Raw genomic sequence first — 14,884 nt, forward strand, 5'->3', positions numbered from 1 at the left:
ATGGTGGAGATGGTGGACTTCTTCAAGAGGGCCGACTATGATGGGAAGTATGGACCGTACCCAAACCCAAATGTGAGAAAGGCCAAGATCATGCCTAAAGTTGTGAAGAGTCTGCACAGGAATTTTTGGGTACAGCGATCAAAGGATCAACTGAGGAAACGATGGCCAGACCTCAAATTGAGGGAGCAGGATCAGTACAAAAAGATCAGGAAACTACTTCTACAAAGTAAGTACTTGTCGTGTGTTCCTATTATTATTATTACTTGCATGCTGCTCCATGTGCTTTTCTTTACTGTTGTACAGTTTAAAATGGCAACTTTCATGTTCATGGGCACAGTAATCGGTCGTAGTAAACATCGTTCGTTCTCCCACTTATAAGATGTTTTTGGCAGATACAGGTTAACTACATTTGTTCAGGCCTATTTATATTAAAATAAGTTTGTTGTCTAGATGGGTTTGTAACTACAATGAAATGCAAACTTGATTCAGTGTTAGGAGAGTACACTCAGCAGCTGTTTACACATCTGGACGCAGGAGCACTAGTGTGGGACACCAGAACAAACTTTTTAGGGTGTCCCACACAGGTGCTCCAGTGGATACTAGGGGTGTCTCCATGTGTGAAACTTTAACAGAAAAGGGAAGTATTCCAGCTTTAGAAAGGAAATAAAATGTTCTTCAGCTTGGAACTCTGCCAAAACAGACAATTGTACGACACTTCCAAGCAATGTTTCATATTACTATTTCTGCCCTTAAATATCTGTTTGCTAAGTATACCTATTTTTTATTCACATAGAGGAGAAAAGACTCGGGACATCAGAGGACACCAGGGACCCCACACCTCCTAAAGAAGGGGAAATCCCAAAACCACAAGCAGAGGATGAGGATTGAGACGTTTATGAAGTGGGCGAAATAGTGACCACAACAGGTGAGTGTCTGAGACCACAGCTTCAGGTAATAGATGCATACCTGCATATTAATAATACACGGTGTGTTATTTTTCTTTTAGGTGATGTGGATGTTGTGGAAGAAGAATCTCATTTCACCAGTGAAAGCGCTCAGATCCTCATCGGGGAGATAATGGGGTGCAATCGTGATTTAGAAAATATAAAGGAAAACACCAATGATGTTCAACAAAAAAATGAAGAACACCATTAATGCTTTAGGCATTAATATAAAACACACGAAAAATGTACCGTTTTATCGTGTATTTTTGCTTTGAAAACAAATTTATAAAGTATTTTAAAAGCCAAATTTTGAATATGCACACCCCTGTGGGTGCAACCCCTTCCTCGCAACTCAGTTAGGTGAGGGGAAGGGGTTGCACGCCCAAAACACGTCAATTGATCCCCCATGATGGGAGCTAGCACATGTTGACATTAGGCATGGGATCAGGAGGGAAATCCCCAGTTTGAATCCCAATTTGTGTGCATCTTCAAAATTTGGCTTTTACAGGGGTGACATCACCCCATCTGATGAAGGCAAGATCAACACAGTTTGGACATACTAATGTCTGATATTGCCTTCACTTTATCAAGTAAGTTCCTGAGTTGTGTATGTTATGCTTTGAAACATGCCTGTTTACCCAAAAAGGATATTTACAATGTGAAAAAAAAAGTCATACACCAAAGACGTTAGTACACACGAGCAGGCTTTACGGCAGACTTTGTCCGGCGGACTTTTCGACAGACTTTACGATGGACTTTCCGAATGAACGGACTTGCCTACACACAATCAACCAAAGTCCGACGGATTCGTACATGATGATCTACGACCGGACTAAAACAAGGAAGTTCATAGCCAGTAGCCAATAGCTGCCCTAGCGTCGGTTTTTGTCCGTCGGACTAGCATACAGACGAGCGGACTTTTTCGACCAGACTCGAGTCCGTTGGACAGATTTGAAACATGTTTCATTTCTAGGTCCGTCAAATTTTTGTGAAAAAAGTCTGCTGGAGCCCACACACGATGGAATTGTCCGACGGACTCTGGTCCGCAGGACCAAGTATGCCGTAAAGTCCGGTCGTGTGTACGCGGCATAACGCATATGTGAATGTGCTTTGAGTAAAATGTTTTATACTCAACAATGTGTGGCTTCTTCTTTCAATGCTCAATAGCAATTTTTGTAGTAAGTTGGTTTTTACAGTGTCAATGGGGGTTATTTACTAAAGGCAAATCCAGTTTGCACTACAAGTGCCCTTTCAGTGCAATTTCAAGTGTACTTTTGCAGTGAACTTGGAGTGCAAAGTGGAATTTCCTTTAGTAAATAACACCCACAGTGCTTTATAGTTTGCCACAATCACGCCATTTTCATGACTCCCTAAAATTAATTCATGGTGCTGAAAATGATGAATATTTTTCTCAGTAATGCATTACATACATTAACAACAAAAACAAGGTGTGTGTAGCAGACCCACAACATAATAATAGTTTGCTGAAGAAGAGATTGTCACCTCATGTATCAAATAAATTACATTTGCACTATTGAAGAAAATGTCCAAAAAGAAAAGCCCATTGGAGAACCTTAGAGACAGCTAAAAGAAACCCAGGCAGTAAATCAAAGGAACTCTTCTTTCAGTTTAAGTTTAAAAATTTAAAATAAAATGTTTCTTAAACATTTTCTGGCATATCAATGGCCCCCCCACCCGCAAAGTACTCGACATACTTCTGTCTTACTTCGTGGGAGCTTTGGGGGGGCAAACCAGGACGGCCAGCTTCAAGCGCCGTCAGGGTTTCTTGTTGAAGTCCAGCCTCAGGCCCAACTGAGGCCACATAGTTCATTGAATTTCTTCTTAAATAGTTGTGTAGAATGCAGCATGCAAAGATTATATGATTCGGTTTATATTCCGCCATGTTGACTGGCGTAAGGAATAGGCGGAAACGGCTGGCCATTATCCCGAAAGCATTCTCCACCACTCTTCTGGCTCTGGCCAGATGGTAGTTATAAACCCTCTGGTCCGGGGTGAGGGTCCTCCTGGCTTCAAAATGGTTGGCTGGTAAGAACGAACTAACAGAAAGCACTGAAAAACAGAAAGGCCGGAGCTGAAAACGAGTGGACAAGAACGCACTGGGGATCAAATACGTAATAGAAATACGAACCCACAAGCACAAACTGAAGAGCAGTAACGATCGGAAAAGCAGGAGGCTGAAAAAGCGCAAATTGTCTGTCACTAAACTTCTACTAACATGAGATTAGCGGAAGGAGCCCAAAGGGTGGCGCACTTGGTATTGAACTTCCTCCTTCTAGTGCCGTTGTACGTGTCGTACATCACTGCGTTCTTGACGTTTGCAAATTCCAACTTTGAGTGACCGTGTGTATGCAAGACAAGTTTGAGCCAACACCCGTCGAAAAAAAAACATGCATTTTGTTTTCGGAATGTGCGATCGTGTGTACGCGGCATAATGAGTGAAAAATGTTCCCTCTTGAGAAGAGGAGATTGAGGGGGGATATGACCAACATGTACAAATATATAAGGGGTCCATACAGTGAACTTGGTGTTATTCACTTTACGGTCAACACAGAGGACAAGGGGGCACTCTTTATACCTAGAGGAAAAAAGATTTCATCTCCAGACACGGAAAGGTTTCTTCACAGTAAGAGCTGTGAAAATGTGGAATAGACTTCCTCCAGAGGTGGTTCTGGCCAGCTCAGTAAATTGTTTTAAGAGAGGTCTGGATTCTTTCCTAAATGTACATAATATAACTGGGTACTGAAATTGATACATAAAGTTGATCCAGGGAAAATCTGATTGCCTCTTGGGGGTCAGGAAGGAATTTTTTCCCCTGCTGTAGCAAATTGGATCATGCTTTGCTGAGGTTTTTCGCCTTCCTCTGGATCAACTGTGGGTATAGGATTGGGTATATGGGACTGTATGATATTATTTTTTATTTATTTATTTATATTTATGGTTGAACTAGGTGGACTTGTGTCTTTTTTCAACCTGACTAACTATGTAACCATGGAGCACTTACAGAGTGCTAGAGCGGACGGGAGCTTCCACGTGCAGTGTCACAGGAGGACCGATGGGAAGTCTCTATTGAGGGATCCACGAGCGCCGTGTGTTAGCCGCAGCTGGAGCCTCGGTAAGCCTGATGGAGACGTTGGCTGTGTGTCTCTCAGAGCTGATTAATAAGACGAGGACGTGCTTTCGAAACACGTTCTGATTGGCCAGAAAACGTGTGGGCGGCTCCCCAGTGTGACAGCCCTAGACCACTCCCACCCAGGGACACACAGCCGACGTCTCCATGAGGCTTACCAAGGCTCCAGCTATGGCTAACACATGGCGCTCATGGATCACTCAATAGAGACTTCCCATCAGTCCTCCTGTGCTCCTGTCACACTGCACGTGAAAGCTACCACCCACTCTAGCACTCTGCAAGTGCTCCAACATTTTTCATGCAAGTTTTTTGTGTTGTTTTATACTTATATACTGAATAAATTCCTAAGCTGTTTAAAGGATTGGCTTGGCGCTTCTCTCTCTCTCCTCCTTTTGCTTGACATAGTATAACATATGCTACATTATTACCCTTTCTCTGCCAGACCCATACCCAGCTCTATTTTTACCTTACCCTTACCCATGAATGGAGACCACACCAAGCTGGAGTAAATACCGGCCGTAGCAGCCATTTTTTTATTAACAACTCAGTAAAATTTACATAAATTTCTAAAACACATTCTTTTAAAACCACCACCCATCAGACATATTATGCGTTGGTCTTTGCAGGAAAAAAAACCCCAAGCTTGCCACATGATCCAAATTGGCACTGCGGTACCTTTAGCTTAAAAATAGGCCTCCAGCTGACATGCTAGCTGACCGCAGTGCACCCGTTAACCAAATTCCAGCTAAACCAACGTTAGCTGGAATACCACCAATGGGACCCATGCCACCGATGGGTCCCAAACACTTCCGTATCCGAGGTTTCTTCCTTCAACCGCAAAGACCAACAACCCATCACAGCACACAAGGGAAAAACCTTACCCTTGTGTGTGTCACCACACTCTCAATGCTCTCTGGATCCCATCCTGCAATCCTAGAGCCCACATATCAATCCCCACAGCATTGAGGTGTACACCGTCACCCCAAAGGTAATGCCATGTTTACACTTCCAACTCCGAATGTCTGATGGCCAACCCCCCATTCCAAACCACAAATCTACTGACATCCCTGGTGACCTTCTTCCTTGCCTTGTTAATCCTTTCCACTGACCTGGCTAGCCGCCAAGTAGTCCGGGCCACGATATCAGACCAAGCTATGATCATCTCCGGGAAAGCCATCCGGAGCTGCAAGAAGTCAAACTTGAAATCTCGCACGATATCCAACATGGACCTGAGCCCCAAGTCATTACCACTCACATGTAGTACTAAAATGTAAGGGGTCTATCCAGACATGCAAATCTGTGCACCTCTGGAATGGTCCTGTTCCATAACATACCGGGTACCCTGAACCACCTAATACAAGCTTCCCTTCTAGAAATACCCAGTTGTCTACCATCGGGCCAAACATCTGCCCTCCTTGCCCCCCAAAATACAAATAAATGGCCCGGGATCCAGACCATTCTTTGAGTTCCACCTGAAAGAGAAGAAAAAACAACCCACATAACAACAATTGCTCGCCCGAGCAGGTATGCAAAAAAGACCACACAACCTATGACCTCATTCCCCCAGCTAAACTGTCAACAAGTGGGGCCTCACATATGACTTGAAACGTCCAACCCCCATCTAACCGCCTCCATAGCAGCTCCAATGTGGAACGAGTGGGATGAAAATTTGAACTCCCCCAACCCCAGTGCCGCTAAACATTTTTTAAAATCAGCAATGAACTGAAATCTTGATAATGAGTTGTCGTCCCTGTGTACTAAGAAAGAGCCCACAACGTCCGGACGCACCGCAATGAAACCTTTTACCAATCCCACTGGGCACAAAGACGAACCGGGTATTGCAAACACCTGCACTGTTCTTCCCTTGCCCCGCTGATCTGTTTTGGATCTGCACACCAAAATAGACAAATAATCGTCACCACAGACGACCTCTGCTGCCCCCAAACCCCCTTTTAACTTCTTGGAAGGGCTGACAAGCTCACTGATCCAGAAAGCCCCAAAAAACGCCAAAGAGAACACCGCTTTAAACAACACCACCTCGTATGGGGAAGAACACGTGTGTCCTACCTGCCCCAATAACCTACCCAATAGCTCAAAAGAAACGGGGCGCCTTGCATCTCCCCTTAACATGGATAGCCGATATCCCTTCATTGCCTGCCTCACCCAAAAATCTTTCAAAAAGTCTGGGCAACCCTGAAATTTAAACCAAAAAGCCAACCCCGCCAACTTATTATCAAGCCCTGATGCAGACACCCCCACTTCTAAGTTACGTGAAACAAAGTACAGCACCATTAATCTCAAGTCCTGTTCTTCCCGACCATTAGAGACTTGCTGCAGCAGTGCCAACCATTTGCGCCATACCCTAGTATAAGCCGACCATGTCACCGAGCTCACTGACTGTCTTATCCATCCAGATACTCTACCAATGCAACCTTCCACAGCCATTCGGGACAAGGAACCCCGCTTCGCTCCGCCTTTAGTGCCAACTCCCAGAACTTATCCCAGTGAAAGCGAGACAAAACGTCAGCTATGACATTTTCCACTCCCGGGAAGTGAACAGCATAAATAAAAACATTCAGCTGTAGACAACGCAAGACTAGGTGTCTGAGTAGCCGGATGACTGGTGAAGATGCAGCCGAATCCTTGTTGATGACCTGCACCACCCCCAGGTTATCCCCTTGAAAATGCACTTTCAAGTTCCTGAATGATTCCCCCCCATAACTCAACCGCCAGTACTACTGGAAACAGCTCCAGTAACAACATGTTCTTCAACAAACCTGCCTCTTTCCACTAATCCGGCCAGGGCCCCGCATTCCACTTACCTTGAAAGAAGGCCCCATAACCCGCCGATCCAGCCGCATCCATGTACAGTTCCAGATCAAAATTACTAACCGGCCCTGACATTAACAGTGCCCTTCCGTTGAAATCATCCAGAAAGACGTGCCAAATCCTTAGATCTTCCGTATGCTCCCGTCTCAGGTGAACGTAATGAGTGGGGGCCGTAATGCCTGCCGTGCTAGCTGACAGCCTTCTGCAAAACACTCTCCCCATCGGGAGAATGCGACACGCAAAGTTTAACTTACCCAACAGTGACTGCAGAGTCCGAAGTTGTACCTTGCGTAATCTCATTATCCCCCGAATTTCAGCCTGAAGTGCCACCAGCTTATCCTCTGGCAGTCTGCATTCCATGGCGTCCGAGTCCAACACAATGCCCAAGAATCTCAGCACTGTCATCGGCCCTTGCGTCTTCTCCGGAGCCAAGGGGATGCCAAAACGAACGGCAATGTGTTCCAGCGTAGCCAACAGGAGTGCACAAACCCCCGACAAGGCCGGGCCCACACACAGAAAATCATGTAGGTAGTGTATGATAGAATTCATTCCCGCGACGTCTCAGACCACCCACTCCACGAACGAACTGAACTTTTCAAAGAGAGCGCAAGAAATAGAGCAACCCATGGGCAAGCAATTGTCTACATAGAATTCTTCTTTCCAATGACAACCCAGCAACCAAAAACTATCCGGGTACACAGGAAGCAGTCTGAAAGCCAATTCTATGTCGGCTTTGGCCATGCGGGTGCCCTGCCCATATTTACGAACCCAAAACACTGCTGCATCAAAAGAAGTGTATGATACAACACACATTTCCGGGTTAATCGCATTGTTAACCGATCCCCCCTTTAGGAAGGAAAGATGGTGAATCAGCCCAAATTTATTCGGCTCCTTTTTTGGCACTACCCCCAGCGATGAAACCACCGAATCAGGTAATGGCAAACTAGTGAATAGACCACCCATGCGACCCAATGCTACCTCCTTCCATAGTTTCTCTGAAACCACATCTGCATGTTGCCAGGCTGAGCGCAGGTTGCAGGCCACCGGAGGTGTCTCTACCAGAGTAGCCGGAATCCTAAACCCTTCCAAAAACCCCAGGCTCAACAACTGCGCTGCCCCCCTATCAGGATACCTATCGAGAAACGGCTGCATCCTTTCCACTTTCACCGGCATCATCCCTCTTACCAACAGAATCCCCGGCACGACCCTTTCCTTGTTTAAAGCAAGGGGATAATTGATGAGCTCCTTCGCATACTGAGCATTCGTGCTCGTACTTGCAAGACCCTCCCCGAATTTGCAGGAGCCCTCGTTATATTGCCAGCATACCACTTTCTTTTTTGTGGCCAATTGTCCGGGGTTGGATGAGCCACCGACCCCCCGTGGAAAAAATTGACTCATTGTCCTCACCGACTTCATCAGTTGCATCTACAGGCTGATATTCTTATTATCCCACCGTAACGCCGGGCGTATCACCCTCCTCTGCCGGAACTGTTCATCATACCGCAGCCACGCAGTTCCCCCGTAGAATCTATGTGCCTCACCCGTGGCGTCTAAATAACAGAACAGCACAGAACAATGTTCTGGGTTCTTTTCTCCAATTACGCTAGCCATTATGGCGAAAACCTGAAGCCAGTTCTGGAAAGTCCGAGGAATAAGCCTGTATCTCCTCTTCTCCTCATCCTCCTTCTTGTGATCCTCCGGCTTCACCTCATCTAAATTGAATTTCTCCAGCGGCAGTAATGCCAATACCTCCACGTACTCACCTTTCCAGATCTTGTCATGCACCTCGGGTTTCAAGTGCACCCCCAAAGCCCCTCAAAACACACATAAACCTCATACTTAGCGGCATCTGCCAACCTGACCAAATCTTGTTTTTTTAGATGCCTCCCTGCCCGTGTCCCCTGCCACTGTCTTGGGAGCCTCCTCATGCCTTACCACCGCTGTTACCCCCACCGCGGGAAATGCCGCTGTTGCGGTAGGCGTGGGTGCCACCCCTGTAACGGTATTCCCCAGTCCCACCCCCAGGAGCCACCCATGCCAATGCCGGCGATGCTAACCCACTCTGCCCTGGCTCAAACCTTTTTACCGAATCCTTTAATCCCACTAGAAACCCCTGAAAACCGAGGTCCACCATGGCGTGGTCACAGACCAACACGGCCAGAAGGGGAGGAATGGGCAGAACTGCCCGCTGCGGGGTAAACTGACTACCAGAACCATTACCACTACCCGCCCCTAACCCGTCCACCACCCAATGGACAATGAAGAAAAAACTGACTTACCAGGCTGCCTAGGAAGGTTCCCACCAGCCGACATTCCCGTCTCCATCACGGCACCTCCTCATCCAACAATGACAGCTCAATCTCGGATTGATCGACCGCCATATCTTCCGCTCCAGCTCTCTGGGGGATTCATCCCCAGATGCCGAGGATCCCCGCTGTTCTCTGCTCCACCTCAGTGCACCGGATTCGCCCCTCGATTTCCTAGTCCCTTTACCTGGGCCTCTGCTGCCTCCACCACTCTGTTGGCCTGGGTCCTGGCTCTCCTCTGGCTCCTTCCTCTGTCCCTCCCCATTATGGGAGTCGGCGGCTGCTGGTAGAAAAGGCCCGGTGGCCGCAGCTGAACGCGTCCCTCGTCGAAGCCCCAACTCGCTGCATGGTCGCCAGGGGCGGAGCCCGCCTGATCCGACTCCCTCCGCATGTCTGGCCTAGTAGAAGCTCCCTGCCTGCCAGAGACCCCACTAGCCAAGCTCCGGCCATGGAGGGGATTCCTCGCAGGACCCCCGGTCGTGCGCACAGCGGAGCGTTTCGCTGGGGGCCCTGAAGGCGCCCTCGGGGGACTCCCTAAATGCCACTGAGCTCTGGGGGGGAGTCAGGGGAGAAGTGCTCCAGCAGCCGTGACCGCCAAGCTCGCGCGGACTCCCTCCCCGCTGTGCAGATCCCCGGGGATCCCTCTCCTAACACCGCAGCCAGTTTCTCCTAAAGCCATCCTTCCCCCCTTGTTTCTGCCTCGGCCTTCAGGCATTCTAACAGGGCCTCTACCTGCGCCATGCTGCGGATCTGGTCTTGCAAGCTCGCTCCTCACAGCTAACACTGAGCTGGGGAGGGACACATGTGCTGCTTTAATGCAGCTAACTCCTCCCCCACTGTATAACACCCAATCCACTGATCTCTAACAAACAGCTTACTTCTCCATGTGCTCTGCTTAACCCCAATCCACAAATCTCTACCAAACAGTACACCTCCTAATGTGCTCTGCTTAACCCTGTCATGCCCGCCCTTCATTTTATGTAATTTTATTTATTTTACTCCAGGCTTCTCTTTCCTTTTGTTCAAAGTGATCGGGTTCCCCAGCATGCGCCTGAAGCAGCCTCGCTCCCTTTACAGCCTCCATTTAGAGACTTTTTTTAGAGTCTAATTTTTAGGGGTCATCTCCCAGAACTTTCAATCCACTTACCATTCACATGGTTGCACCTTCATGTATTAGCATGCAGATGCATGCCTTTTCATTTAAATTTTAAACTTTAATCTTTTTCATCAGATGGTTTAGCGCTGATCATTATACCAATATTGTGTATGTGTTTACTCATACTGTTTCCAATACACTTCAGGCGGTGTATTAATATATATATACAGTTTAGTATATATATATATATATATATATATATATATATATATATATATATATATATATATATATATCTCTACAGTGCATTCCGTGCAGTACAGTTGCTAATACAGTGCAGGGTGTGTACACAATATCTAATACAGTGTGTACAGTTTCTATTACACTTCTGGGGGTGTACACAGTACACAATACAGTGCAGCCATTGTACAGTTGCTAATACAGTGCAGGCGGTGTACACAGTATCTAATACAGTGTAGTGTGGTGTTGCAAAACAAAATATACATCGTGTCCCCAAGGAGAAGCAGACGCTTACAGGCCACTAAAAGAGGGCAAGCAGGCTCTGTGTCTACAGTCAACAGTGCTGGTCATGGACATGGTGCATCCTCTGCCAGTGGCTGTGGGGCACGCTTGTCCTTTTTTCTGTTGCTGGCTGTGTTATTGAGCCAGAACATGCAGAAGAGTTGGTGGAGTGGATAACGAAGCCGTCCTCATCCTCCTCATCCTCTGTCACCCAGGCTCAAAGTAGTTTGCCTGCCAACGCAGCTGCCAAAGCGGCCTATTCCAATTGGCTCCTTGTCCACAGTCACTCCTTCCGTAGCCCCACCATCATGCACAGAGGAGTCCTCTGAACTATTTGACCGCAGTGTTGGGTACATGCTGCTGGAGGATGCGCAGCGATTTGAAGGCTCCGATGTTGGTTCCCAGGTTGAGGAAGGGAGTAACATGAGCCTAGAGAAAGGGGGTGCCCAAGAAGGACAAGAAACTGGCAGTCATGTTTCACAGCAGGGCCCATTCCTGCGCCCAACAAGAGTATCTGTGAGGGGTTACAGTGTAGTGGCACCACCATCACCCAAGGCTCAATTTTTCTGCCCCTGTTTAACAGGGCCATGTAATTTTTTGATATACTATTTCACAGCAGGGCCCGTTCCTGCACCCAACAAGAGTAAATGTGAGGGGTTACAGTGTTCTGGTACCACCAACACCTAAGGCCCACTTTTCTTCAGAGTATATAGAGCAGACTGTATACTATATATACTGCTGTTCAGAGTATATAGAGCCAGAGGGCCTGGGGGACCCCCACGTCATTTAAAAAAAAAAATTGATGCAGGGTTCTTCTTAATATCCATACCAGACCTGAAGGGCCTAGTATGGGTTTTGGGGGGAACATCCACACCATTTTTTTTGTATTTTTGGTATTCTTATCTATATTGCTGGGATCCGACAATACATTACAGTTTTAAATTACATTTTTCCTTTAGAAATGTAAATTTGCCGTGGTACTGTTATAAACATGGGAAAGATGCGCTAGTTTACAGACATACTAAAGATACCCTCTAGGCACGATATTTAAAGGAATATTTCATTTTTATTGTTTCACTTTAAGCATCATTAAAATCACTGCTCCCAAAAAAATGGCTGTTTTAAAAACTTTTTTTGCATTGATCCATGTCCCCTGGGGCAGGACCCAGGTCCTCAAACACTTTTTATGGCAATAACTTACATATAAGCCTTTAAAATTAGCACTTTTGATTTTTTCGCGTTCGTGTCCCAAAGCAAGGTCCGTAAAGACATGGATGAGCGAGTTTGGGGTGGAGGAACTTGTCTGGCCTGCACAGAGTCCTGACCTTAACTCCATAGAACACCTTTGGGATGAATTAGAGTGGAGACTGCGAGCCAGGCCTTCTCATCCAACATCAGTGCCTGACCTCACAAATATGCTTCTGGAAGAATGGTCAAACATTCCCATAGACACCCTCCTAAACCTTGTGGACAGCCTTCCCAGAAGAGTTGAAGATGTTGTAGCTGCAAAGGGTGGGCCAACTCAATATTGAACCCTACGGACTAAGACTGGGATGTGATTAAAGTTCATGTGTGTGTAAAGGCTGGTGTCCCAATACTTTTGGTAATATAGTGTACATTTGATGCTCTGTCTTCTAAACTTGGAGTGCCAGAGCAATAATTCTGCCTGTAAAAGTATAGACTTCTCCCTCCACCTTTTGGGAGGGGGCTTTGGCTCTCATGTTGTGGGTGGGACAGAGATGGAAATGAAGGTATTTATATGGCTGAATGATCAAGACTGATCATCCCAAGACTGGGAAGCTATTAAAGTTCATGTGTGTGCAAAGGCAGGCATCACAATACTTTTTTATATAAAATAAGGTGCAGCGCTCAAATAATAATAAAAACTAAAAAGAAAAAATGCAAAAATAACAATGAAACAAATAGTCCCTCACAGGGACATAATGAACAGTCCTGTGGTAATTAAAGCACTATAATTGTCCAAAAACGATTTAGTGAGTGTCCTTCACACGTGACAACATGCCAAAATATAGTGACTGATGGATGTGCCCAACACCGGTGAACAGAATGGCCTCTCACCTGATAAACAGGTTAATAATGCGTTCCCAGAAAGGGTCAGTCAGCACGAAATCCTTATCCAGATAATGATATTCCGTCAGGAAAACCCTGGGGCTGTGAGTCAAGATGGCTCTAGGCTGAGCTGTAGGTGAGGGTGGCTCTCACATGGCATCTTTCAAATGCTGGAGAATTGCGTTTCTATAAAGTGTCTAGAACTGACCTCTATGAGGCTCCCGCCAGGAAATGTTGATTCGGCTATGTTCTCTCATTGGGTCCTGAGTGGTTTTCTCTTCATTGGTCAGCAGATTCTCATCATCAAGACAATTTTCAAGACAATATTCCCAAACAGACAATATCCAGGCATACGCCCAAAGTTTACCCAAAGAGTTCTTGCTCCGTTTGTGATCTCCGTAGATTGAGCAAATGCTAGCCAGCTCATGATGACCCCAAAGTCGGAAGAAGACCCCCGGAGCTGCCTAATAAATTACTTTTAAAACCTGTGTAGTGTGTTTTTTTATTGACACTTTTTTTCCCTAGATGAATGGGTAGGGGTACCATGTACCCCATACTCATTCACATAGGGTGGGGGGCCAGGATCTGGGGGCCCCCTTATTAAGGGGGTTCCCGGATTCCGATAAGCCCTCTGCCCGCAGACCCCGACAACCAACGGCCAGGGTTGTCGGGAAGAGGCCTTTGTCCTCATCAACATGGGGACAAGGTGCTTTGGGGTGGGGGGCCCTCAGGGCGCCCCTCTCCCCCAAAGCACCCAACCCCCCATGTTGAGGGCATGCGGCCTGGTACGGTTCAGGAGGGGGGGGTGGGCGCTCGCTCGTCCCCACCCCCTTTCCTGACCGGCCGGGCTGCGTGCTCAGATAAGGGTCTGGTATGGATTTTGGGGGGACCCCCATGCCGATTTTTCGGCGTAGGGAGGTTCCCCTTACAATCCATACCAGACCTAAGGACCTGGTATGCCCCCGGGGGGGAAACCACACTGGATTTTTATTTAAAATTTGGCGCAGCATTCCCCCTCATGATTCATACCAGTCACCTGTCAGCAATGCCTGTCGCTCATTGCGAAAGGAAAAAAAGTTTTCCTTTCCCGATCAGCGAGCCAGAGTGACATGCACAGTACCCTGTCGCAGAGAACCAGCGCGATAGGATTGCGCTGGAAACACAATCTCGCAGTCAGGTACTGTATTAGCTTTTTTTTTTTTTTTTTAAACCTGACTCGATTTGCGAGCGTTGTTTTACAAGACAAGCAGGATTCAAGCCTCCGAGGTGTGGTCAAAGGTGCGAGGGCGCTGGTGACGTTCAGAGACGCCCAGAGACGCTCGGAGATGCTCAGAGACACTCAGTGTCTCTAGTGCCCCCCACTTCTGGTCACATGCGGAACTGCATTAACACTGCAGTAACACTGGAACAAGTTATCTGAGTTTCCGTGGATTCCTATAGGGAAATTTGCTTTGATATACGAGTACTTTGGATTACAAGCATGTTTCTTGAACGAATTATGCTCATAATCCAAGGTACTACTGTATATTGATTTGATTAAATGATTAATATCGCTGACTTAATTAATCATTCAAACTTCTTGACATTCAAAGGTCCCTATTGTATGGCTAATCAATCTTTCCTACCTTGGTGTCCCAGTTACAGCAGTTTGAAGGCAGGAAAAGGTTGAGAACATTATATCCTTGGGCGTTGTTCACCCTTAAATCCAACCGAGGACCACAACACTCCCGCTGCTCAGTGGCTTGGTACACAAGTTGGCCATCGGTGCCAAACAAATCATATGTAACATGGCCCTGGAATATGCTCTTCCCTGAAATGACAGAATTATAGGAAGAATTTAGTGAAGAAAGTCAAATGTCTATGGGAGGGTTCTACAAAAATAGATGAGATTTTGCTACATCCTTCTGCCTTCCGGGGTAAATTCATCTATGGTTTCTGTAATCCAAATACTCTATAGGAGGATAAACAG

The 14,884-nt window shown here is 46.7% G+C and overlaps 1 protein-coding gene across 1 annotated transcript in view; it reads right to left on the reverse strand.

Moving 5' to 3' along the window:
* Positions 1-14,884, reverse strand: part of LOC141133817 (uncharacterized) — a 140,474-nt gene that overhangs the window by 35,251 nt on the left and 90,339 nt on the right. The window contains exon 10 of the mRNA XM_073623374.1: positions 14,541-14,725. Coding sequence (XP_073479475.1) covers positions 14,541-14,725 — 185 coding nt within the window. The remainder of the gene's footprint in view (positions 1-14,540; positions 14,726-14,884) is intronic.

This window comes from Aquarana catesbeiana, linkage group LG03 (genome assembly GCF_042186555.1).
Source record: "Aquarana catesbeiana isolate 2022-GZ linkage group LG03, ASM4218655v1, whole genome shotgun sequence".
Taxonomy (NCBI): Eukaryota; Metazoa; Chordata; class Amphibia; order Anura; family Ranidae; genus Aquarana; species Aquarana catesbeiana.